This window comes from Uranotaenia lowii, chromosome 1, assembly GCF_029784155.1.
Source record: "Uranotaenia lowii strain MFRU-FL chromosome 1, ASM2978415v1, whole genome shotgun sequence".
NCBI classification, from domain to species: domain Eukaryota; kingdom Metazoa; phylum Arthropoda; class Insecta; order Diptera; family Culicidae; genus Uranotaenia; species Uranotaenia lowii.
In genome coordinates, this window is record NC_073691.1 from 42414904 (window position 1) to 42439030 (window position 24127).

The window sequence follows — 24127 nt, forward strand, 5'->3', positions numbered from 1 at the left end:
GGCATCCTACCATTATTGAAAAAATGTCATGGAGTGGTATGCCGCTAACAACATTCAGGTTGTGCCCAAGGATAAAAACCCTACCGACACATCAGAACTTCGCCCAATTGAAAAAAATATTGGACAATATTTAAGCAGAAGTTCAAAGGAAAACTGGCGTTCTGCGGCGAAGAAAATGGATAAAGTGACTGTACAAAATCTGATGACAGGCGTCAAACGAAAGGCTCGACAATTTTGACTAGTTCGACCGGAATCTTAACTGAGTGTTTTTCCTGTCTTTTATACATATTGAACTTCAAAAGGAAAGATATTTTGATTTTCCGAATTTTCGAAATCGATTTACACGCAATTTAGTTCGACCATTTTTGATCCGGACAGCCTTTAGTAACTCTTTCGAGCCTAGCAAAACAACTCTCACTCGAGTGGACAGCAGACAAGTTTGACTCAAATGTTTTCTTTTTTCAAATGAAAATTCCACAGCTGTGGGATCACTGTACCAACTGTACCATAAACCCCAACCGGCCGCTGCCGATTGCATTCGGTCGGGGAATTCGGTCATGATGCGGTTGGTATCCTTTTTTTACGACTGGATCGCAATCACCCTTCCCGATTAAGTAAGAGACAGTATCACGTCACCACAACTTTGTAAAAGGCACAGGCCGTGATGTCAATCAAAGATAAGGGAATCAGTTACAGTGGCCGGTTCGCTCTGGATGATATCCAGATCGTCAGACGACGAGAAGCGAGAAGGGTGTACCAGCAGAAGTGAAAGAAAGTTTATGCTCCGTCACATTCCATGCTGCAATGGACAAAAACGGATGATAGGGCGCCACAAGCCGAGTGAGAAATGTTAATGTAATTTCCTGCTTTTAGCGATGAAGCGAAACATCGATATGTCCTACTTCTTCTTCTCCTTCGGTCTTCCCGTCGTCGTCAGAATGTGATGGCCTTAGGTCATTGATACATATTTGCTTAGATAACGGAAGCGCAGTCGGGTGTTGTTAGTTATGGAAATGAAGAGCTGGTAGGGCGACCTACAGTTGCGTTCAAAAAAGAATGAAATCGCATGAAGCTGCGCACCCACTTCCAACTTTGACAAGCTGCCATTTCTCTCTCGGTTTATATTTTTTCATGAAAACTTCACACAATCTAGTTCAACTATCCAACTAACACTCCACAAAATTTGAAGTCTTTTCAATGACGAGAAACAAAGATTCAGCTTTTCCCGTAAAAAAGAGAAATTTGGAGTTGCTTCACTAAATATGCTGTATCTTTGACAATTTTCATCAAAAAATCTTGAAATTTGGCCCAAAGATGTAAAATTATTTGATCTTATATCAGGTCAAGTTTCGTCAAAATCGATGAACGTGATCAAAAATGGTGCCGGGTTGAAGATAAGGTTCATTTTCGCCTAGCAGACGATTTCATTCTTTTTTGGACGGATGTTTGTATGGAAAACATCGTAATCTATGTATTCTTGGGTTTTTCTTCCACAAAACCAACATTTATTATAAAGAATGTTGTAAATTGATAGGAACTTCATCCTTGCTTTGTTTAGAAATATAAATTGTTCCAACCGAGCTGGTATTGAAACAAAAGAGCGAATAGAATACTCGCTTTAATTGTGGATCAAATTTGTTTATCGGTATAATTAGCAGGTCATTTTTTTAACTCTGTTTTTCTTATTTTAAACCCTGTTGAAACATTTTCTCTTTAGAAACAAAGTACGAATGAAGTTGTAAGCAATTTACAACATTCTTTGTGATAACTTTTGGTTTTGTGTAAGAAAAAACCAAGAATACATGGATTACGATGTTTTCCATACAAACATCCGTCCAAAAAAGAATGAAATCGTCTGCTGGGCGATAATGAACCTCATTTTCAATCCGGCACCATTTTTGATCACGTTCATCGATTTTGACGAAACTTGGCTTGATATTAGATCAAACATTTTTACATCTTTGGGCCAAATTTCAAGATTTTTCATTGAAAATTATCAAATATACAGCTAATTTAGTGAAGCAACTCCAAATTTCCCTTTTTTACGGGAAAAGCTTTATCTTTGTTTCTCGTCATTAAAAAGACTTCAAATTTTGTGGAGTGTTAGTTGGATAGTTGAACTAGATTTTGTGAAGTTTTCATGAAAAAATATAAACCGAGAGAGAAATGGCAGCTTGTCAAAGTTGGAAATGGGTGCGCAGCTTCATGCGATTTCATTCTTTTTTGGACGCAACTGTACATACTTTGGCGCACGGAATTCATTGATACAATTCACTTGGAGTATCTGAGAGAGGGAAGAATTTCCTATCCAGTTTTGGTATAAGTTAAACTCATTATTAAATCGGTTCGACTGCGGTAACCTAAATTAAACATGAAATAACCGATTTGGAGTAACAACGTCGATAAGCACCGACTGACCAATTTAAAACTAGAAGCTAGTCTAGTTTTCCCAATGTTCGATTTCGTAAAACATGGCTATCATCAACCCAACTTCTGTAACAACGGCGGTGGGCCATGCCACGAACTTTTATCAAAAAAAAGCAAAGGTAAGACGAAATTGGAGGTAATTCAATTTTTACTAGCTGGTACTTAAAACAAATTACCTACACGACCTGACGCGACCGGCTGCATTGTAGTTTTTCGTTTTCGTTTTCGTTTTTTTTGCAACAAGGAAGAACCATGTTAGGTTAGGTACAGCTCACTCTTCATGACGCCACGTGAATCTTGTGTCAGGTTCAGCGGTACAATTGGTACTTTACCGGTAGTTATCGATTTGACTATGTATTGTTGAGGCATGTTTATTTTTGAAAACCCGTATTACTACATTTCTGTTTGGAGATTTCAATTTAAAAATATATACTGGTCGGGTTTTCTGTTCTACGTCAAAGACACGTTCAGGTGGCTAGACTTTCCAACCAAGGATTAGGTCCTATAGAGTGCAGCCAGTCTGCATACCTACGATGGAGCCTCTAAATTGATGGCTAACACGCAAAAGAACGATGTTTTTACTTTCCACGAAACGAAAGTAAAACTTCAATAAATCATTTTAAATTCAACAAAAACTGAAACATGGGCAAACAAACACACATATGAACTGTGTTCGAATTTCTTTCGTGAAAAATTATCCGCAAATGTGAAAGCTTGAAAGCTTGTGCCATTTCTCCAGTCGCCATTGACATTCGTCATCGGGTACGGATTATTCATTTGCGGTTCAATTCATGTCATTACGGCGGCATGGCGGCTGGCAGCAACAATAATGTTCCTGCCCATCATGGAGCTATGCTTGGTATGATCCGTGCCTGAGCATGTGCCAAGATTTCATGCTCGAAATGTGCCGGTTGATGGCTGGCGACCGTTTAAGGTGATTCCTGTAAATGATGATAGATAGTAGTGATTCGACACCACATATGTGTCAAATCAACTTGAGTAAAAAATGAATATTTTTAAGGTTTTGCGATGGATTTGGTTTTTAACAACCCAGAAGTCCTTTCAAGCTTAACAAAAATTTATTTAAAAAATAGTGTACCACCCTAATCATACCTCTAACCAATTAGAGGTAAAACGTTAAAATCGTTGACCCGTTCATGACACACCCTTGTTTTTTATTCATTGGCGAGCCGAGGTTCGCCGAAAGTGGCTCTTAAGATTCAATCTGTGAAGTAACATGTTTCATACTTCATGCAACATACTTTTTCCTATTAGAGACTTAACTGATAAAATACATAGGTTTACAAAATACAGTTTTTTTTTCAAAATTGGAAAACTTTAGGGAATAAGGAAGACAAATCCAAATATGGAACCGAATTTCTTCTCAAAGTTTTACTTTTTAAGACCTCTTGTGTGATCATTAACATACAGAAAATTAATTAATTAAAATTATTAATTTTTCCAATTTCCAATATTTTTTATTATATTTTATGAAGAGATTAATCACCGTAATTTATGTTTGTTATTTAATTTTTATCGGCCTTATCGGTGAAAAGTGATTTTCTTTTTAGTAAGAGCATCTGAGGATTATGATATTTCATAGAAGCATAGAATGTTGAAGAAATGAAAGATGATGAAAATAAGCGGGTAGTATTTATTAGAAGCATTATCATCACATACCAAATTTTTGTTCGGCACCGGCCAACTACTATGAAGTGGTAGATACAGATAGAGTTGCATCTACCATCACAATTAGTAGGTCAAGCATGGTTCGCCCTACAAGCGGGAAAACTTGCAGTGCGAACGAAACGGATCTATCGATTTTCAGTTTGTTATCGCGTTCGTTACAACAGGGGTTTTGTTGCAAAACGTTATTTCCAAAAAAATATTATTAAATTATTAAAAGTATACGTATAAAGAAGTAGGTAATTAAAGCAAAGGATCAAGCGAAGGAGGTTTAAGTAGGGTTAAGATTTGAAATTTTTCTCAAAACCAAACTGAAAATTATTCGCAGCCCACAGAGTAAATGAATTTTGGCATTCTGTAGAACCATGCCAAACCATAAAGTTTTCTGAGTACAATATGCTCCTGATCAACATATATCATCTTCTTTTGATTTTGTATTTTTGATATTTTCAAAAGTTGAATACATATCCTCTCAATAGGAATTTTGTCTATCGCCTTGCTTTATTTCATCGACGTTTTTCGGCGGATTGTAGTATCAAAAACGTGTTTTAACAGCTTGGAATAACTTTTTGGAAAAACGTTTTTGATTCTAAAGCCCGTCGGAAAACGTCGATGAATTAAAGTTACATCCTCTTTAACATAAAATTAAATGGAACAATACTGTAATGAATTTAAATTAAAACATCAATCATAATTGGAGGTGAATATGTTATCTAGAAGAAATATTAAGGCACCTAGCAATCAATTGTTAAAAAGATGGGGTTTTAAATTGTAAAAACACAATCTCGAATGTTTGTTAGTGGTATAATTATCTAATCGGGACATAAGCTCCCTGTTTTGCTGAATCGTCGAATTCAAAGCTTGAAAGTACAAAGCATGAAAGTCTACATCCCTACTAACCGAAGAAACCATCATACATATCGTGTCGACGTCTCCTACGATTTTTTCGGGAAAATATTATGCCGAATATCTTCATAATGCGATGCCTGTGAAGGATTTCACGCCAAATCGACACGAAGTTGTCATTTGTGGGCATAAATATCTTACCTAGTAAAGCAACTTGGCATACTAAGTTTTCCCGAAAATTATCTAGGCTAACATTTGAAAAGGGTCAAACTTTCCAGGCAAACATTTTATAAACATTTTTAGCTCGAAAATTACAATTCCTTCACAAATGTGGTTCATGAAAAAGTTTTGGAAAAATGATTTACTAAAAAGTGATATTGATTTCTTTTAAATTCTACACTGAGAAAAATGCATTTCAAAAACTAAAACTACATTTTCCAAAAAATGCCATCTCAATTTGATGAAATTTTTGATTCTAAGCCGGGTAATAATAAGGCCTACAAGTCGTCAATACATTGCAACTTGTACATATTTTTAAATCATATTATGTATTTTTTCAGTAATTGTAATTGCAACAGCTTTTAGCACAAGCCTTTTTATCAGGTCAAGAAAATTTTAAGTTTCTGTCTACTGATGAACATTGCGTTATCAGGTCAAGAAAATTTTAAGTACATTCGAAACAAAGTATTACATTTCTGATCAACTGTTAGAAAAAAATAGGAATTCGTTTCGTAGCTTCTTCTGAAGTAGATTATGAAAAATCGACAAGTACCATTACTGTGCCAGTGACCTTTGTCGAAACTGCCAGAGCGGTAGTAGTGCTGAAGTTTTTCCTGTATCCAGGAACTGGTGCTTAGCAAGCAGAGTCGGGTTGGCATTCTCAAGATGTTCGGTCACCTAAGATATTAGAACTTTTTCGAAGATTTTTGAGATCGCAGAGAAAACACTTATAGGACGATATTCTTTAGGGTCAGTTGGAGCAGATGTCTTTGGAATAGGAGTTACCAGAGCTCAATTCCAAATCGATGGGAACCTATTAGAATCGATGATGTCATTGTAGAGGTTGCAGAGAATAGGCAGTACGTACGGACGGAGTGATTTCAGAAACGATATAGGAATTTGATCAGTCCCGATGGTATTAGATTGTATTTCGTAAATTTTTCTACTTATTTCGTTCATCTGCGTATGACGAAATTTGAGAGTTGGTCTTGGATCGGGAGAATTAGCTCGACTGAATACTGAGGGAGTTACATAACGATTATTTTATTTATTTATTTATTTATTTATTTATTGATACTTGCAAAGTAAGAAAAATCCTTATCAATTATTGCAATCGGTTTTCAAAAAGCTAACTAATCTAATTACAAAAAATAAAGTAAAATTATAGCCTAAACATCAATGCATTAATTATTTTCTCTGTTGAACCATAAAATACACTTTTCACGAAACGTTGCAATCGAATTAAGAGATTTTAAATCGTTAGGAAAAGTTTTCCAAACATCAATACTACGTACAAAGAAACTATTGCCATAATGTGATGTATTATGGCTGGGAATGACAAAATTAAGCATACGTCTACTTCGGAACGGAACTAATTTCTCAAAAGGTACTGTGGTTGGGCGAAACGAACAATTCTGAACAAGGCAATACATGACCGTACTTTAAAAAAAAACAATTAAATTTACATCCTATCAAATTACTCTGAAGATGAGTTACTCTTGAGATTCTTCCTAGATCATAAATCCAACGAATACAACAATTCAGTGCCATTTTAAGTCTGTAAATAGATGCTGCAGATGCATTCAGAAGTAATTCGCAAGCATAGATAAAATGTGGATAAACTAAGGTTTTGAACAGACGAAGTTTGATGCTACTTGTTAGCATATTGGCCAAAATGCGGAGGGTACGAAGGCAAGCATAGATTTTGCCACATTAAGAATGAATTTGTGCATCCCATTAAAGATTATTCTGAATTGTCACTCCTAAGCTTTTGCTAGAACTTACAAAGTTTATTGGAACCGAATCTATAAACAAATTAGGAATCTCGCTATTATCACGCTGTCTACTGATGAACATTGCGTTAGTTTTTGCTCCGTTTATTGGTAATAAATTCTCTTTGGACCACCGATTAATTCGCGAAAGATCGTTATTTATCAAATTTCCCATTTCTCTGTTTGTAAGAGTTGCTGAACAAAGGTAGATCTGGACATCGTCGGCAAACATGTGGATCATACAAGATTTTATTGTTTCTGGCAGATCATTTATAAACATTGTAAACAATAGAGGCCCTAAGACTGAACCTTGTGGCACACCGAAAAGAACAGGTGAAAAACTTGAGAACACATTGTTGACACAGACGGTTTGTTGACGGTTGCTCAAATAAGATGCAATGAGATTTACAGCATTTCTTGAAAAATTAAACTTGTAAGACAATTTTTTCGAAAGTTCAACATGGGACACCCTATCGAAAGCTTTAGATAAGTCAATTGTTAGTAGAAAACCTACTCCTTTTTTTTATCAATAATTGAAAGTATGTCCTCATGCACCTTGAGAAGTGCAGTTGTTGTGCTATGTTTCGCGCGAAAACCGGATTGTGATGGATGAAGCAAACCGTAAATACTTAAAAAATAGTTCATCTGGCATTTTAATATCTTCTCAAAGGCTTTTGATAAACTACAAAGGATACTTATTGGTCTAAGATTGCTTAAGGTGCTACATCGAAGCTGTTTTCTTAATGGTATTATTTTAGAAAGTTTCCACGCTTTCGGAAACATGTCGGTTGTTATAATTAATTAGGTTAAAAATGTAAGTAATTTGGGTTACAATTGAAGGTAAAATAAGCTTTTTAAATTTAATTGGTATTCCATCAAGCCCAACGGCACCTGATTTGGTTGAAAATATAGACAAGATCACATCATTTTCGGTTATCGCAGAAAATTTAAATCCAAAATCATTTAAGGGTAGCAAAGGAACTGTTCGCGAATCGGTTGTAAAATTGTTGCAAAAATGCGAATTGATTATTATTATTTATTGATTATTAATTATATAAGAGATTCCAATTATTAGATTAGATGGTGATAAAAGTTGAATGTGACCTTCAGCGAAAAAAACATTCAGCTCATCAACGTTGAAGTCATCTACAGACGAGTTACTCTTGGGATTATTAGGAATTTGAATCCAAAACACATGTTGAAATTCAAAAATACTAATGTTTTTTAATATTCAAACACTATTTCTCTAGTTTTAAGTCATAGATGGCAGCACTATCTTGCAATTTAACCGAATTTATGGCCATGTTCGAAAATCCGGGATTAATTACGTTGTGCTGGGTGATTTTGGTCCAGAAATAAGTACATGGTACCGTGTGAACGCCTTGGAAATTCTAAGATCACTAAATAAAAAAAAATAGAATTGCATCAAGGTCACTAAAAGTGAATTTTTTGAACCGATAATCAGAATAAAGTTGTACTTTCCGATGGAGCTTGATGGATCAGACGGCTAACAGTGTTATTGGTATGATTCGCAATTGAATCGGAAGTTGAGATGAGCTGGAATTATGGCCGTTGTACATTCTTGTGCTGGTGATTCTTTTGCAAATATCGGAAAAGCTTTCTGCAGCGTGAACTTCCTCAAAATTGTGATGGTAAAATACCTCAAAATGATGAATATGGGCCTAAATAAACCTGTAAAATCAATATTGAGACTTGATTTGGTTTTAACTGCAAGACAGTGCTGCCATCTACGACTTGAAACTGGAATGAGTGTGGTTTACTGAAAAAAATTCAAGTTTTTGAATTCCAATCTGTTTTTTTCTTGTTCAAAATAAACCCCTAATATTTGTTTCTTCATTTCACGTCATTTTAATGAAGAAAGTAAGTAGTCTGGTAAAGAATTACAGCTGAAATATCAAATTTCTTAACGCTAGAGGAGCACCTCTTAAAACCCCCTTTTAATACCTTTGAAAACCTTCGCCATTCTAGAAAACTCCTAAAAATGCAGTTATCTTTTCAAATAATTCGTAGAAGCATTATTATTCACTTTTACACGATAAATTTTTTAAAATAATCTTGTTTTTGTTGAAAAACTCAAGTGGTACTATTCTTATTTCGCACCCCTTTTTTCACATTTTTGGTCCTCAACGCCAATTGATACGTCCAAAAAAAGTAAACTTATGCTCGATTTATCCGTTGAACAATTCAGAACAAACTGTAGAAGAAAATTTTCGTGATTTTAAATCATTCATATTTTAACAAGCAAAACACATAGTGGTACTATTCTTATTTCGCTCACTATATTACTAACCGATCATAACTGTACTCCATAAGATCAAGCAGCAGTTTTTCGTTCCCAGAGGATGAAAATCCCAAGAACAAAAAAACATAAGCGAATACGAAAGTGACTAAGGAAGTTGTATGAAACTTTGTGAAAGGGTTGGAAAAGTTTTAAAATACGTATATTAGACAGCTCCAAATTTGTGTGAGAAATTCAAAACCTGTTGAATGTTATGTGGTGCAAGCTAAAATTGATCCTATGCTTAGCACAAGATCTCATGCCAAATTTGGGCCAGACTCTTAACTCTAATCGAAATACAGTCTTCCGATGAAATATTGGTCATAATTTGGGCTTTAAGAAAAACCGTATTCAAAAGAAATTGACCGAAGGTAACTAAAGAAAAACTGGATTTTCATGTTTCTACAGAACAAAATGTATTAAAATTCCATACAAACTCCAGGCCTAGGATCAATTTAAGGCTGTAGCGTATAACTTTTTCTAAAGTCGGGTCATTTGGGGCACTCTACTGCTACATATGCAACAGAATACATAATTTCATTTGGTCGACAAATTTATTTTCATCCTTGTTTGATCAATTTCCAATCAACCTTTATTTGTTTTCAAAGGCATGTGTTTAGTAAAAATCATAATTTTCAACCTCGAAACGCCATTCTTGAATAATATTAGATTTCCCTTTCGATTGCCCTTCCTCTTAACACAAACGAATATTTCACCAAACTAAATTAAGTCTTAAAAACAAAAACAAAACAGAAACTCCAAATGGTTTACGTAAACCGTTCGGGGTTGTATGTTTGTGTTTCGAATATGTAGTATCTTCAAGTGTTAACGCTATGCTAGCCACTTGGTGGTTCTACATCCAGGGGAAGAAATGCAAACCATATGTTATCCATGAGCTGAGCTGGGCCTGTAACAAACTATTTCCAGCTTAAATCTCGACGGATCATCCAAAAATAGCGCAAATTAATCGACGCAAATTTAAACCTATCTGCTGTCTGCCCATGCCCAAACAAAAAACTAATCGTTTGATTTCGCTTGTTCTGTTTTGCAGATTTCGAGACTCGAGAGCGCCCCACAGAAACGCACTCGCAAGAGGGGAGGTTGTCCAGAGATATTAAACATACATTGGACTACCCCGGGATCTGTATGACCTGCTGTATGCGGCAACAATTTAGCTATCGAGGGACCCTCGTGACCGCATCAATTGCCGCTAGCTGACCTGGAGCAGGAGGAACCAGCCAATGATGATGGACCAACAACAACGACGACGATGATGATGATGTCGTGCGATTGTCACGATTGTTGCTGTTGATGAGACCGACACGAATGATGGTTATGATGACGCCATTAGGCTGATGAAAAATTTGCGTGAGCTGCGGAGAAGAAGCCCCCGAAACACCCCGTAAAACGCCAAAGTCGGCATAACTGTCGATCGACAATTGAATCACACGGTTCCGGCTCAAATCCGGTTCCTAGGAAGATAGCTAGAAAGATAGACAGACCAAATAAAAAAACGGCCAATAGCGCTTGCTGATTGCGAAGGTAGAATCTGTTTTGTGTATGTGTGAACGTTGTGATTGGGTCATTGAGTGATAATTTTTGTTACCCATCACGACGACGCCCCGTCGCCGTCAGAGAAGAACCTGGAAGATAAGAAACGAAACGTACGATATTAGAGATTTGAATCGCTGCAAAAGCTTCTCGTCTGTGTTCAGTGTACCTAGTGTAGGAATCTGTATCCGTTTAGCGGACTTTGATAGTGTTACCGGGAACGTGATAATTGTTACTGGTGGAAATATATTACCTCAATCTTCATCCGAAGCAACCTAGAGCGAAGAGTAGAGTAGCGAACTGCAGCATAAATCAACCGAGTTTAGAAGTGTGACAACCACCGGAAAGAACCGAGTGTGTATTGTATTGTTTTGTGTTCTGTTGCTGCAGTGCTGACTGCACCGCGGTGTGTTGTGAAGATCGAAGATCTGTGATAGCCATCACTCTACTAACAACTAACTACTACAAGTTACTGCTACTACTACTGCAATTGTACAGCAAAAACACCGGCAAAAATGTCCAAGAAACCGACCGCGGGACCGGCACTGCACAAGGTCATCATGGTGGGCAGCGGTGGCGTTGGCAAATCGGCACTCACCCTGCAGTTCATGTATGACGAGTTCGTGGAAGACTACGAACCGACCAAAGCCGACAGCTACCGGAAAAAGGTGAGGTGTTTCTTCATGTTTTTTGTTTTTGTTTTTGATGTGCTCTCTCTCAATTGGTTTTAAGTAGGTACCTATAGATTTTGGAATGGGCTTCCAGTCCGTTCAAATTGGGGTGAGCATTGTTAATAAGTAGGTACCCAGCGCACCACAACCTAGTCGAAACAAAAAAATAATTCAACAAAGTGGGCAGTGAAATTTTTAAAATGTATAGAAAAAATAATAATTTCCTTCTGATCGAAGGTATCTTGAAGTTATGCTTATTTTATGGTTGAACACTTTCTATGTTTTATATATCTTAAACACACTACGTGTTGAAAATTCGCAAAAATATGAATTTTCATGAATTCTGAATCTCTATTAATCTTTTGAAAAGCAAAATAAATTGCCAAGGAAACTCGGCCCGTGCTCAGTCAAAATAACTGGTAAATTTCAAAATAAGGCAATGATAGCACAATTAGGTGTTGATTTTGCTACGACAGCTGGATAAGGCATCATTAAGATTTCATTCACTTTCATAGATGAAACAAAGTTAGATCAAAATTAGAGCATTATTTGGTACATTGACTAATAGTTGCAGAACTTAAGGCAATTTAATTAACATCAATGTGTATCACGAATATCGTAACCTCTTTTGTTTGCATAACAGAAGCCGGTTTTTTACTGCTGTTGTTGCGTATATGATAACAACTCGATCATACATTATTGTAAAATTTTCCCATTTTTTTATTATGTCTTTTTGCGAAATTCGGTATAATTGTGGTATAATGATCAAATTTGGCGCTCATTTTTTATATACTTATATACGGATAGCACAGTTCTACTAAATTTTGGTTTCACATAAAGTATTTTGATACCTCGTTTAGTTTCTTTTTAAAAGGAATTTTGGAAGCACAAAGATGCCAAATTTTAGCAGTAAATTACACCGTAAAGTGGCGTCATTATGCCTTCAAATTTCGTTTCAAAACGTTGGCTAAACAAGGCACCATTAAGGTTTCAGTGAAACCTGCACTTGGGATTATCGAGATATACGTACATATATGAAAAGTGAGACTCATATTTTAGCATTGTACCACCTTTGTTCGTGAAAAATGATACCAATTTTTACTTTCAAGGCATGATAGCTTTTGTCTGATCCGGAAACTTCTCACAATCCATAGTTTCATGGAATCAATCGTCTTCATTTTTATTCAAATTTCATTTTACCATTAGTTCCAACTGTTTTGGGGTGTCACAACCCGATTAGGAGGAAACAACTAAATTATATCAAGATGAGATATTTTTATACTTATTTTTTCCCATCTAAATGAGTTATTATTCAGTACTCGTAGGATGTTAAAATATCTTAAATTATATAAAAAAAAATCTATGCGATCATAGCTAAATTATATCAATTTAGATATGCTCCGTTCAAGATTATATCTCGTTCAGATAGCATAGTCTGATATTGGGCAGAACAAAACCTATCAAATTTATAACTTATCAAGATATGAGTGCTTCGAGAAAAATTTCTAGTTTAATGTCAATAAAACACATTATTTGCTAAAACCATGCTCCATTTTTGGTTTTCCAAAAATGAGATTCAATTTTATGGATCTGTTGAGTGAAACTCATAAATTTGCGGTTTGGGCCGTTGACTTCGATGTCCGTGTTTCATAAAAAGTTGTACGTATATAAAAATAAGATATAATCATTTTATTTTAGGACAATCCGAAAAAAATCTTTATCATTGAAAATGAGCTCAATTCCATTCAAGTCTGTCAATCAGAATAAGATATAATTCAGGTTGGAGAAACTTAAAATCGAAAATTTTGAGTAGGTACTTAATTATAACTGAATCAGATGTAAATATCTTGGTGAGATACGTTTGAGTTATTATTTTGATATGCTCTCCTGATCGGGTGGAGGACTAGTTTCAAAATTTTTGTTTGCCGTTTTTTGATAGAAACATCATGTTCACTCCTAAAAACATGTATTTATTAAAAACAATAAAAATATTCATCGCAACGAAGCCGGTAGACATCAAAATACCTCACACATCAAAATGTAACATGTGACAATTATGCTTCCAGCGGCAGTCCGTGTTTCGTAAAAAGTTGTACGTATTTTGTAATTTTCTTGAATAACTAGATTCGCTTGCATATTCTTCGATCGGTAAAAAATTTACATACACAAGGTGGGTATATATTCAGGAGGTGTTCCCGAATAACGAATTCCCGATTCAGCCATTTTGGCTATGTAGGCTATGCAACTATACGGAACTCATGAAGTTTGTTTACCAACAAAGCTGAGCAAAAAATAAACAAACTCATTGAGAGCCCCGCTCACTCCTCGCCTACTTACTGTGAAAGTCGGAGAACCTAGTGTATCTAAGAACCTTGGTTAACACCTTGTTTTGTACGTTCTTGAGTTATTTGTTTACATATATCCGTTGACAAGTTTGCTATGTGACGACGTTTCTTTAGGGAAATTTCAGTGAATCACACTAGACTGTCAAATATCCCAAATCTACATAAATGTTCGGATCGTCCGATCCGTACAACTGGTGAAGTAGTCAATATCCGGACAAAGTAACAAAAAAGTCCGTATCAAGACCCTAGTTAACCCTTTCCTTCCCATGGTAGCACAGGTGATCCACAACTTTGCACAGCTCGCAATTGAACTGGGCGCTTTGGATCAACACCATTTTCTAATCGAATGTGTAGATATGAGTGAAGAAACATTGCACGAAATTTGAAGAAAATCGATTCGCTAGATTTTGCTCGGCAGATCAAAAGCTTAAAAAAGTCGGATTTTTTTCGAATTTAAATCAAGTCATCATTTGTTGTTCAATAACTTGATGAGTTTTTAGTATTTTCCTCAAATAAAAATGCTGACGTGCAGAAGGTTGCTTATGCAAGCAGAATCAAATGATGGTTTACTTAGATTTCAACTAAAACATATAAATTTTCGAGTAAGTAAAGTGGATCACTGGTGATACACTGGGAACAAAACGTACTTTTCTTCTTGCGGAGCTTTTCATCAATACTCATGAAAATCATGCCGTATAAAAAAATTTCGCTTCAAGATAGTTATTTCATCTTCTAAAATGACCACATGTCTCGAAATATTTGTAAAAGTTCGTGATTTTTTCAAAAAACGGCATGTTTACCTTTCCTGGCGAAAAGTGTCATGGCGGCCATTGTTCAAGGCAAAAATGAAAATTTCAAATATTTCAATAAATAGACCATCGAGGGATGGGTATACCAATGAAGTTTTTTACCAAACAGGATCGTTTTAGTTTCTGATCAATGAGGTAATGGAATTCCATGTTTTTTGCAATTATTTCTTGTTTTTCATTTACACCCTATTTGTTGCTATCTTCCCAATGGAGCATTTATGATCCACCTCAAAACCCTAATTTATCGTATGGATCATTAAAGTAGCCTTAAATTATGCATCTTTTGTTTTAGAACTTTAGTTGTAAATCAATATTTCTATTTTTAAAACGTGAAAAACCTCATGGGAAGGAAAGAGTTAAACGTCTGAAAGTCAACACAACATATTTATTTTTGGAGAGAAACCATGTCCATTTCCAAGCTATTCTTCGACCGGCTGCCATAAAAAGTTTGTAAGGAATTTCTGAAAGTTTTTCAGCATTTTGATTTTGAAAATAAATAAAAGATTATTCTTTCAGTTTTATTTTCTTGTTACAATAATCTGCGAGAAGCTTTAAGGAATCATTAACATGGTTCAGAAGTGGTTGAGATTGGGGTCGATGCCGAGTCTGCCGCATGTCTTCAACTCTTCTGCCAGGCTCTCTACTTTAACTTCGCCCCTTGCAAAATCACAGCCTTATTTCGACCCAGAAAACTCTCGAGATATACACGTCGCTGTCTCAGAGATAGTAGGTAATAGCTACGATTCCTGAAAACAGTTCAATAATACTTGATACTGAAAAAAAATTGAAAAAAGCACTGATTTTAGCACAATTGAATTCAAACTAACGAATTTGAATAATGGATATTAATAGTGGGTCCATTTTTACCAACCTTTCCTCGTTGTAAATGCGAACCTTTTGTTTAATCTAGAAAAAATATAAGGTATAATTAAAGCAAAGTTTCACAATATTAAAAAAAATTCCTTGAAATTTCGAAAAAGTTCCATGATTTTTTCAAACGTTTTGTTTCCAATTTGGAATGGCATGACTGCTCTGATTAGATAGTTCTCGTTTTCAAAAGGCATACTCATTTGACGGTGAGAGAAAACAGCGAAATCGTAGAGCGAAATTGGAGATTGACGAAATTTTTGTGTGAAAACTCTAGCGCGAGAAAAAAATCGCAATATCAAAATTAGATAAAATCATTTTATTTTAGGACAATCCGAAACAAATTATTATCATTGAAATGAGCTCAACCCCATTCAAGTCTGTAAATCAGAATAAGATATAATCCAGATTGGAGAAACTTGAAATCGAAATTTTGAGTACTTAATTATAACTGAAATCTGATCTTGGTGAGATACGTTTTAGTTATTATTTTGATATGCTCTCCTGATCGGGAATGGGTATTTTCTGAATTTTCTACGATTGTTTACGTTGTATGGGAGTCCCCTCCGTCCTTGTTCCTTCCTATCCCTCACTACTTGAAGGAGGTCGGCGTTTCTAATAATCATACTAATCAAATAATCAATTTTTCGTATATACTGAAAAGCTTTCTCATATCAAATTTTGTTCCATTGGTTGATGAGTCCTTATGCGATACAACCAAAATATATGTATTTGATTTCGATCACCATAATACTTACGATCTTTTTCGATTGATGTTTCTTGGTGATTTTATATAGGAAAATTAGGCTGTTTTTCAACGTTTTCGGTCTAATTGTGTTCGGCCATCATTAGATAAAAAACTGTATTTCTAGAAAAATGTTAACAATAATTAATCAATGTATGATAAAAACTAAAGTGATGCACACGAATGGTGGAACTCACAACTCTGTTGTCGCTTGTTTCCTAAACGACCGTCGTTCGATATTTGAAATCGATGATGTTATTGGGGTATTTTTCTGATGATGAAAGAACACAAGTTAGCCGAAAACGTTAAAAAACTGCCTAATTTTCCTCTATAAAATCACCGAGAAACATCACTCAAAAAAGATCATAACAAAAATTATAAGAATCATAGAAACATGTATCATACCCAAATGCCTTCCAATGCTAAATTTTATTCCATTCGTTTGATTAATTCTCAAGTTATGCGAAAAAAATTGTTTTTGGGCCCACCTCTTTTCCTATGTACTCACTCAGGGTGGCCACAGAATCGGGAAAACCGGGAATTGAAAATTGAACCGGGAAAACCGGGAAAAACCGGGAATCCAGTCCCAAAACCGGGAAAATTTACAAAATGAAATCAAAATCTAGTTTTAGTTCCAAAATCAGGGATTGAATCCAAAAATCAAAATTCAATTTCCAAGTCAGAATTCAATAGTTCAAAAATGTGTAAGAAGAGTATCATAAGTTTGAAAATTTCAAACTATTTTCTGTTTTCTCTTCAACCACCTCTAAATTAACTAATTTTACCAGAACCTAGAATTCAAATCTGCCTCGAAGAATGAGATGGGGAATTCAAAAAGTCTCTTAAATTTTGTTCAAGTATGGCACATTATAACAATTTTTTTTTTAACTATCAATCACATATAATCAAGCAAATTAAAGTTAAATTTCGAATGGAAATGCTACAGATGCTAATATTATAAGTTTCCAGTGATAGCATTTAATTTAAAAATTGAACACAAGACAATCATCTTTATGCACGATTCGGTGTTTTTGTAGCTTAATAATAATAAATTTGACATCGCTCAAAATTTACTTCGTTAAAAAGGAAACATATCAAATGCACTGTTTGGAAAATCAACTTTTTTTGATCATTGGTCATAATTTATCCAGAAAATTTCAAATTACACTTTTTAAAGCTTGAATGTGCTAAGATTCCTTTAAAAATTTGCGAAAATTTCGAATGAACTGTTTTCCAACCTGATCCTTTTTTTTATAAGTATGTGTTCATGGCGATAGAAGACACTTTGTCAATCTTAAAATGATTTAACATTACATGGTACTTTCCTAAAAATATACATATTAGTGTTTTGAGTGACGTATCTTAGGGAAAAAATTCCTTGAATTTCTTTTCGTCTTTAAGTCCACCAAATTGACGTTCTTTCGTTTGTCCGGGGGGTGAAATTTTTCAGCCACATTTTAAAACTTTTCTGATATACTCAAATTGTAGATTTCGGATCAATGATCAACTTTACGAAGACCGTGAATAATTGAAACTTTTGAGAAAACTGAGGCGTCCTTTAAGTTTATTTTTCACAGTCTTGTGAAATATGAGAATTTAAGGATATTTCGGAATATTTTATTAATCAAAATGAATCTAAATGAATCAAATATTTATTTAATTAGTCTTCAACCAAGTTGTAAATAGAATTTAAATCTCTGATATCGAAAGCTCATAAATGTTCTTCAATGATATCTTAATCCTCTATCAAATGGATTCAAAACCTGTTAGATTCGGTAAATTCGAAATCTGTTTTTGTTTTTTTTTGTCGGTTTATTAGTTATCAATGATGCTTTTACTCAAAACTTAATAATTTTTAAGTTTCAATACCCAATATAACCAAAACTAGATTTGACAGAATCCAACAAATGATTCGAATTCAGGACAGCACAATCAATTTGGGAAACAAAGGATTTACAGATTTGAAAACATGTACATATCATGTTTTATTGTAATCTGCATTTTACAACATATTTTTTGTTTTCATCGACTTTTTTTAAGCGAGAATTAAAACAAAAATTACATGCCAGTTGATCTAAACGTTTCGAGCTACTTTTGGCGTTTCGCTCTTCCGCAGTGGACTTTATATAGCGATCGTCGTACTGTTATTCGCTTTTATAACTCAGCTCATGGTTTCTGAAATTTTTTTTGTTCTGATTTTTAAAACCTTATTTGTCCACTTTTCAACTTGTTTTTCATAAATCCTTAAAATGAGTTTTAGCTTAGATTGTGTTTGAAGAAGTTTATAAAAATTATTTTCCTGATACAGGGGTTGTTTTCAAGCAAACATTACAATATATTTGATAACTCTAATATTAACCGGAACAGTTATTCTAATTACCCCGAGAAATTGACTCTGCATAAAAATATATGTTGAACAATTAATTGTTGCTTTTTCACTGTAATCAACTCCACATTTTTCTGCATGGTAAACTGAGAAATGAAAACGTTGAGAATTTTTTTGATGGAAATATTTTAATTGCCAAAAAACAGATCTGTTTTTCAATAATTTGAATTGTTAAAATAATTTACGATATCAGTTTTTTTTTAATTATAAATATAGTTTGCAATGTTTGAAAGTACAAAATCATGCAAAAAGTATTTAAAAAAAAGATCGTAACCAAATATAGAGTCGCATGTAGTAGAGGATGTAGAAATGTTAAACTTTTTAATAAAGGCTTTGTAACTTGTTGCCCATATTTTCAAAAACTTTTGAAGTCAGAATTCAAGATTCAAAAACAATGTTTGGTGAATGGTTTCCAATTACCTAGTTATTCATTGAAACAAGTTGCAAAAAGTTTATTTTTTTAGCAGGAGTGGTAAATTCATCCAACGGGGCTTCTGAGTTGGATAATTACGTCGAGTACTGAAAAAATAGTTTATTTCAACGAGTGGCATACACACATTTATAAAAATTTGAGAAATCCTCTAGAAATCCATTAATGGTCAATTTTTGCAAATATGTATCTTGCAAATAACTACATGTCTAAGACTATGCGAAATGACTGAACATTTTTGATGAAGTAGATCATGGACTGTACTTTTGCAGGCAAGAAATAGTTTGTATTAAAAATTATCGCTTTTCGATAATGTTTTTCAGCGTCTAAAAGTTAATTTTTTAAGCAATGAATTGCATAAAATACAAGTAACGATTCAAAAATTTAATAAGATTTTTTTTGCAAATATTGACTTTTTCAACAAGTAACAAATCTGTACTCAATTCTTAATAATATATTTCTAAAACTTAGCTTTATCAGAAGACAAGTTCTTCTGAAAATCTTCGGATATGTGTTAATAATTAGCTAGGTTAATAGAGGTAGTAATGAACACTGTTTAGATTCTTGTTACGGAAAAGGTTTAAGTGTTGGCAATATTTCTAGAGGAATCTTAACACTGCGTCGAGATTCGATTTGTGATCTTTAAAAATTTACCTTTAATTAGCCATGGCGAATTTTTTGTATTCACAAAGGGACAAGGAATCTGGTCCATACAATTTCATATACACAGATTTAGGAAACTGATAAAGTTATGTACAATGGTTTATTTCCAAGACCTTGACGGTTATTGGTATTTTAAACATTGAAGATAAGTTTAGATAATCAAAAATGCCAAGTAACAAGTGTTCGTAATTGCCCCGTGTTTTGAAAAACATAGGCAATTATAAACAATCCTCTGTGATCAGTATGATAAATGTTTTGCATAAATGTACATAACTCTTGAAGATGCATTAGTCACTGACTGTGAAAACGGCTGAAAACAAAATGTTTAAGAATTTACTGTGACAAGGGAGTTGCATGATTGAACGTCCTCAGAACAATTTCAAATTCTAGAGACGTAGATTTTGTGAGCTGTCGTAATACAATTGATATCTGTATCTGTAACACATCAAAAAATTTGTAAACATAATTTAAAATCCCATAACGATTTTGTGTAGGATGTTTTTTCTCATTTATGTGATGAAAACCTTAAAATAGAATCGAATTCGTCTAAGTGATCATATATTTGATTGTTATGAAACAACCAAATCAATAAAATAAGTTGAAAATGTTGCTATATGCCGACGAAAATGGACAATCAATGTCTGGAAAACCTTGAGTTTTTGTCTGGGAAAACCGGAAATTTCTTAATGAAAAGTTGTGGCCACCCTGTCACTAGAAGTAGGGTGATCTCTCAAATAATAATAGAACCATTTCTGGAGCCCTAATCCTTTTTCATATGAAATTAGGTTCAATTTCTTAGATAAGTTCTCGAGTTGTGCAAAAATTTTTATAAGAGCCTCTCTCCTCTCTTCCTGTATCCTCAATGCAATGGAAGAATGGAGGGGTTTCAAATAATCATATAAACATTTTTCATATCACATGCTATCCCATATGCAAAAAAATGTAAAGCAGCCCCTTCCTTTTTTTCCATTTCCTCTGGAAGGAGAAAGTGGTACCAAATATCAATAGAAACCTTTTTTGTTCTCAAAAACTCTTCCATACCAAATTTGGTTTCATTTGCTCGAATTACTCTCTTCCAAGAAGGGAGGGGTCCCAAATAATCATAGAAATATTTCTCGTAATCAAACACCCTCCTATACTGAACTTGGTTCCATTTGCTTGAATAGTCTCGGTTATTGTAAAAATATTGTGAAGGAGTCCCCCCTTTTACTATCTTCTCACTGCACACTGGTACAAAACATCAATCTAGCGGAACTAAATTAATAGCGCCCAGGGATGAAAAGATAGACTTTTGATGTCTTCGACAACATTGTATAATTTTACAAGACGCATACTTTGAAATAAAATATAGAATCGAGGGGTCCACCAATAGCAAGATAAAAATGCTAACTTTTTTGTTAAGCATTTTAGAGCTTTGGTTTCTTCTACAAAGTTGTTTACCTTAACAAAATACATAACTTTGCTGAACAAGTCAAAGTTCTACAATTTCATTCTAAGGATTTACTATGAAATTAAGAAAAATACCTTGAAAAACAGTTTTTTAAATCTGAAACGTTATAGGTAAGACAAAACAAATTTCTGTCTTCGAAACAAAGTTGTAAAATGTTAAGTTTTACAATCGTTTAGAACATTATGATGTGTTTTGAAATAGCTGAAGCGCTGTAGGAAGCATTTTGTGTAATATATTAACGAGAAGTTTATCGAATTGCGCAAATTTTTGCACTATCAGCCAAAGTGGATTTTATTTTTGGTGTTAAGAGGAATTATTACCATATAAAACTAGCGAACTCGAAGCAATTTTAAGATTGAAAATCTAGTATTTTGTTCACAAATATCATCAATTAACTTGCAGAATTTGAGAATAAGAGATAATTAGATGATTTAACCGGTTTTCCGTTTCAAATTTATTAATAGAATCTGTTCTAGTACATCATTATGTAAATGATAACTGTACCAACACGTGAAAGTTATTTAACTCCAAAAGTAAACTAGCTTTCAGCTTTCAGTAGCTGGTGGCAGGCCTATTTTGGCTCTATTTACCTAAAAAAAACACTTTTGAGATAATAAGTTTTCGTTGTATTGTATTCAATTTGAGTACAGGATTTATGACTATTTTGAAACCAGAGCTGTCAACACGTTCACATACACCACACCTGACCGAAGCAAATGTTGTAAAAACAAGTGTCTAAAAAGTGATATTTGTGAACAAAATACTCGATTTTCAATCTTAAAGTTGCTACGAGTTCCACCGAGTTCCACGCTAGTTTTATATGGTAATGATTCCTCTTAACACCAAAAATAAAATCCACTGATAGTGCGAAAATTTGCGCAATTCGATAAAATTTCCTTTGAAAATCGTTAATATATTACACTAAATGCTTTCTACAGCGCTTCAGCAATTTCAAAACACATCATAATGTTCTAAACGATTGTAGAACTTAACATTTTACAACTTTGTTTCGAAGACTGAAAATTGTTTTGTCTTACCTACAACGTTTCAGATTTAAAAAACTGTTTTTTCAAGGTATTTTTCTTAGTTTCATAGTAAATCCTTAGAATGAAGTTGTAGAACTTTGACTTGTTCAGCAAAGTTATGTATTTTGTTAAGATAAACAACTTTGTAGAAGAAACCAAAGCTCTAAAATGCTTAACAAAAAAGTTAGCATTTTTATCTTGCTATTGGTGGACCCCTCGATTCTATATTTTATTTCAAAGTATGAGCCTTGTAAAATTATGCAATGTTGTCGAAGACATCAAAAGTCTATCTTTTCATCCCTAGGCGCCAGGGCCGGATTAAGCCATCGGGGGGCCCGGGGCAATTTATCTCGGGGGGCCCCTATGATTCGATTTTTTTTCAAATGCAATTCCAGAGAATACAAAACATTTTAAACGTGTAAAAGAACTGGATATGAGCTCAGTTTACAGCCTTCAAATTGCCATGTCGTCTGCATAGAAGATAGTTTCTGGTACCTTAAAAAAAATTGTTAATTAATCAGGTGCAAACATTGCGGAAGAGTTAAGACATTTTTAAACAATGAAAGCTTAGATTTGAGCTGCAAAATGCTGAATTTAATTCTATGATTTAGAAACATTACCGAACAGATATTTTAAATGATTTCCATTTCATCATTGATCATCTGGTTTGTGATTCATCGAGAAATATTTACCTCATGACAATTGGGAAGTATCATGAAGATTTGAAACATTGAATACAAAATTTTAAAAAAATAAACAAATTTCCATAGAGATACAGATATAAGAGTTAAAGAATTCAAAACTTTTAATCATGTTATATTAAGAACCAAAATTCAGTGTCTCAAATCAAATTGTAATTTCAAATCAAGTTTTAAGAAACAAAATATGAATTAAATAAAAATAAGAGATTTAAAGTTGCATTCAGAGCCAAAACAGAAATTGCACCAAATGTGAATTTCAATTTAATATCTTTGGAACACAAAAAACGTATCATGAAATGTTTATGAATTTGATTCTCGTCAGATAATTTTTTTTACCAATTCGTTATTCTAAATGTGATAGAAGTTTCATTCGATGCCCCCAAAGCCAAGGAGGTATAAGTGCAAAAATGATCGATTGAAAAAAAAATCATATTCGAGATTAAATGTTCAAACACAGAATCAGCTATCATTGAAAAAGTCAGATAAGGAATCCAAATGAGTTTAGTACCTCAAAAAAGATCCTGAGTTCTCAAAATTCAGAGAAAAAACATGAAACTGAACCTCAGTAGCTGAAGAAACAACAGAAGACTTGAAAATCTCAATAAATTGAATCTGGAAAAGATAAGATTAAAAAAATTTAAATATTCATGTTAAGAGAATCACTCAATGATATTTGCAACTTAACTATGAGATCATTTTTATAATAATTCGAGAGTGATCATTTTTAAAATACTGTGCTGACTGCAGGATATTGACTTCAGTAGATGATAAAATTTTGATTAAATCAGTTGAAAATGTTTCATTGCGAATTTCAAGTCTAAGGCTGATGTCTTGCTGAAGCAACTAGCAACGCAACACAACGCAACGTTCCACTAAGAAAGCGTTGCAACGCATTGGTATGGCATGCTGGCGCGACCTGTCGCTTTGAAATTCCCTACAAATCATCACTTCTCTACAGCTGATAATGCTTTGAATCGTCTCCTTTCTTTCGGGAGCCATCAAAAATCACGACCCGGATTGCAAGAATGCCGAAATTTGAACCGACAAAATTCCTTGTTTTTTTGCCGGAACTAAGAATTCATGAAAATTTTCTCGCCGATTCAGATATTTTTTAGTTTATTATCACAAGTTCGGACAGATCTTCGTACTATTGTGCTTAAAACCCGGAATCACTGCTTCAAATCGAGAAAAAAACAATATTCCCATTGGATTTCCTACTAGTCGCGCTACCAAAC

General features: G+C 34.1%; 1 protein-coding gene across 2 annotated transcripts in view; it reads left to right on the top strand.

Moving 5' to 3' along the window:
• The window catches only part of LOC129757440 (ras-related protein Ral-a), an 88940-nt gene that overhangs the window by 52580 nt on the left and 12233 nt on the right, over nucleotides 1-24127 (top strand). For both annotated transcript variants that reach the window (XM_055754668.1, XM_055754676.1), the window contains exon 2: nucleotides 10301-11468. In XM_055754668.1, the coding sequence (XP_055610643.1) occupies nucleotides 11316-11468 (153 nt within the window). In that variant the 5' untranslated portion in view covers nucleotides 10301-11315. The remainder of the gene's footprint in view (nucleotides 1-10300; nucleotides 11469-24127) is intronic.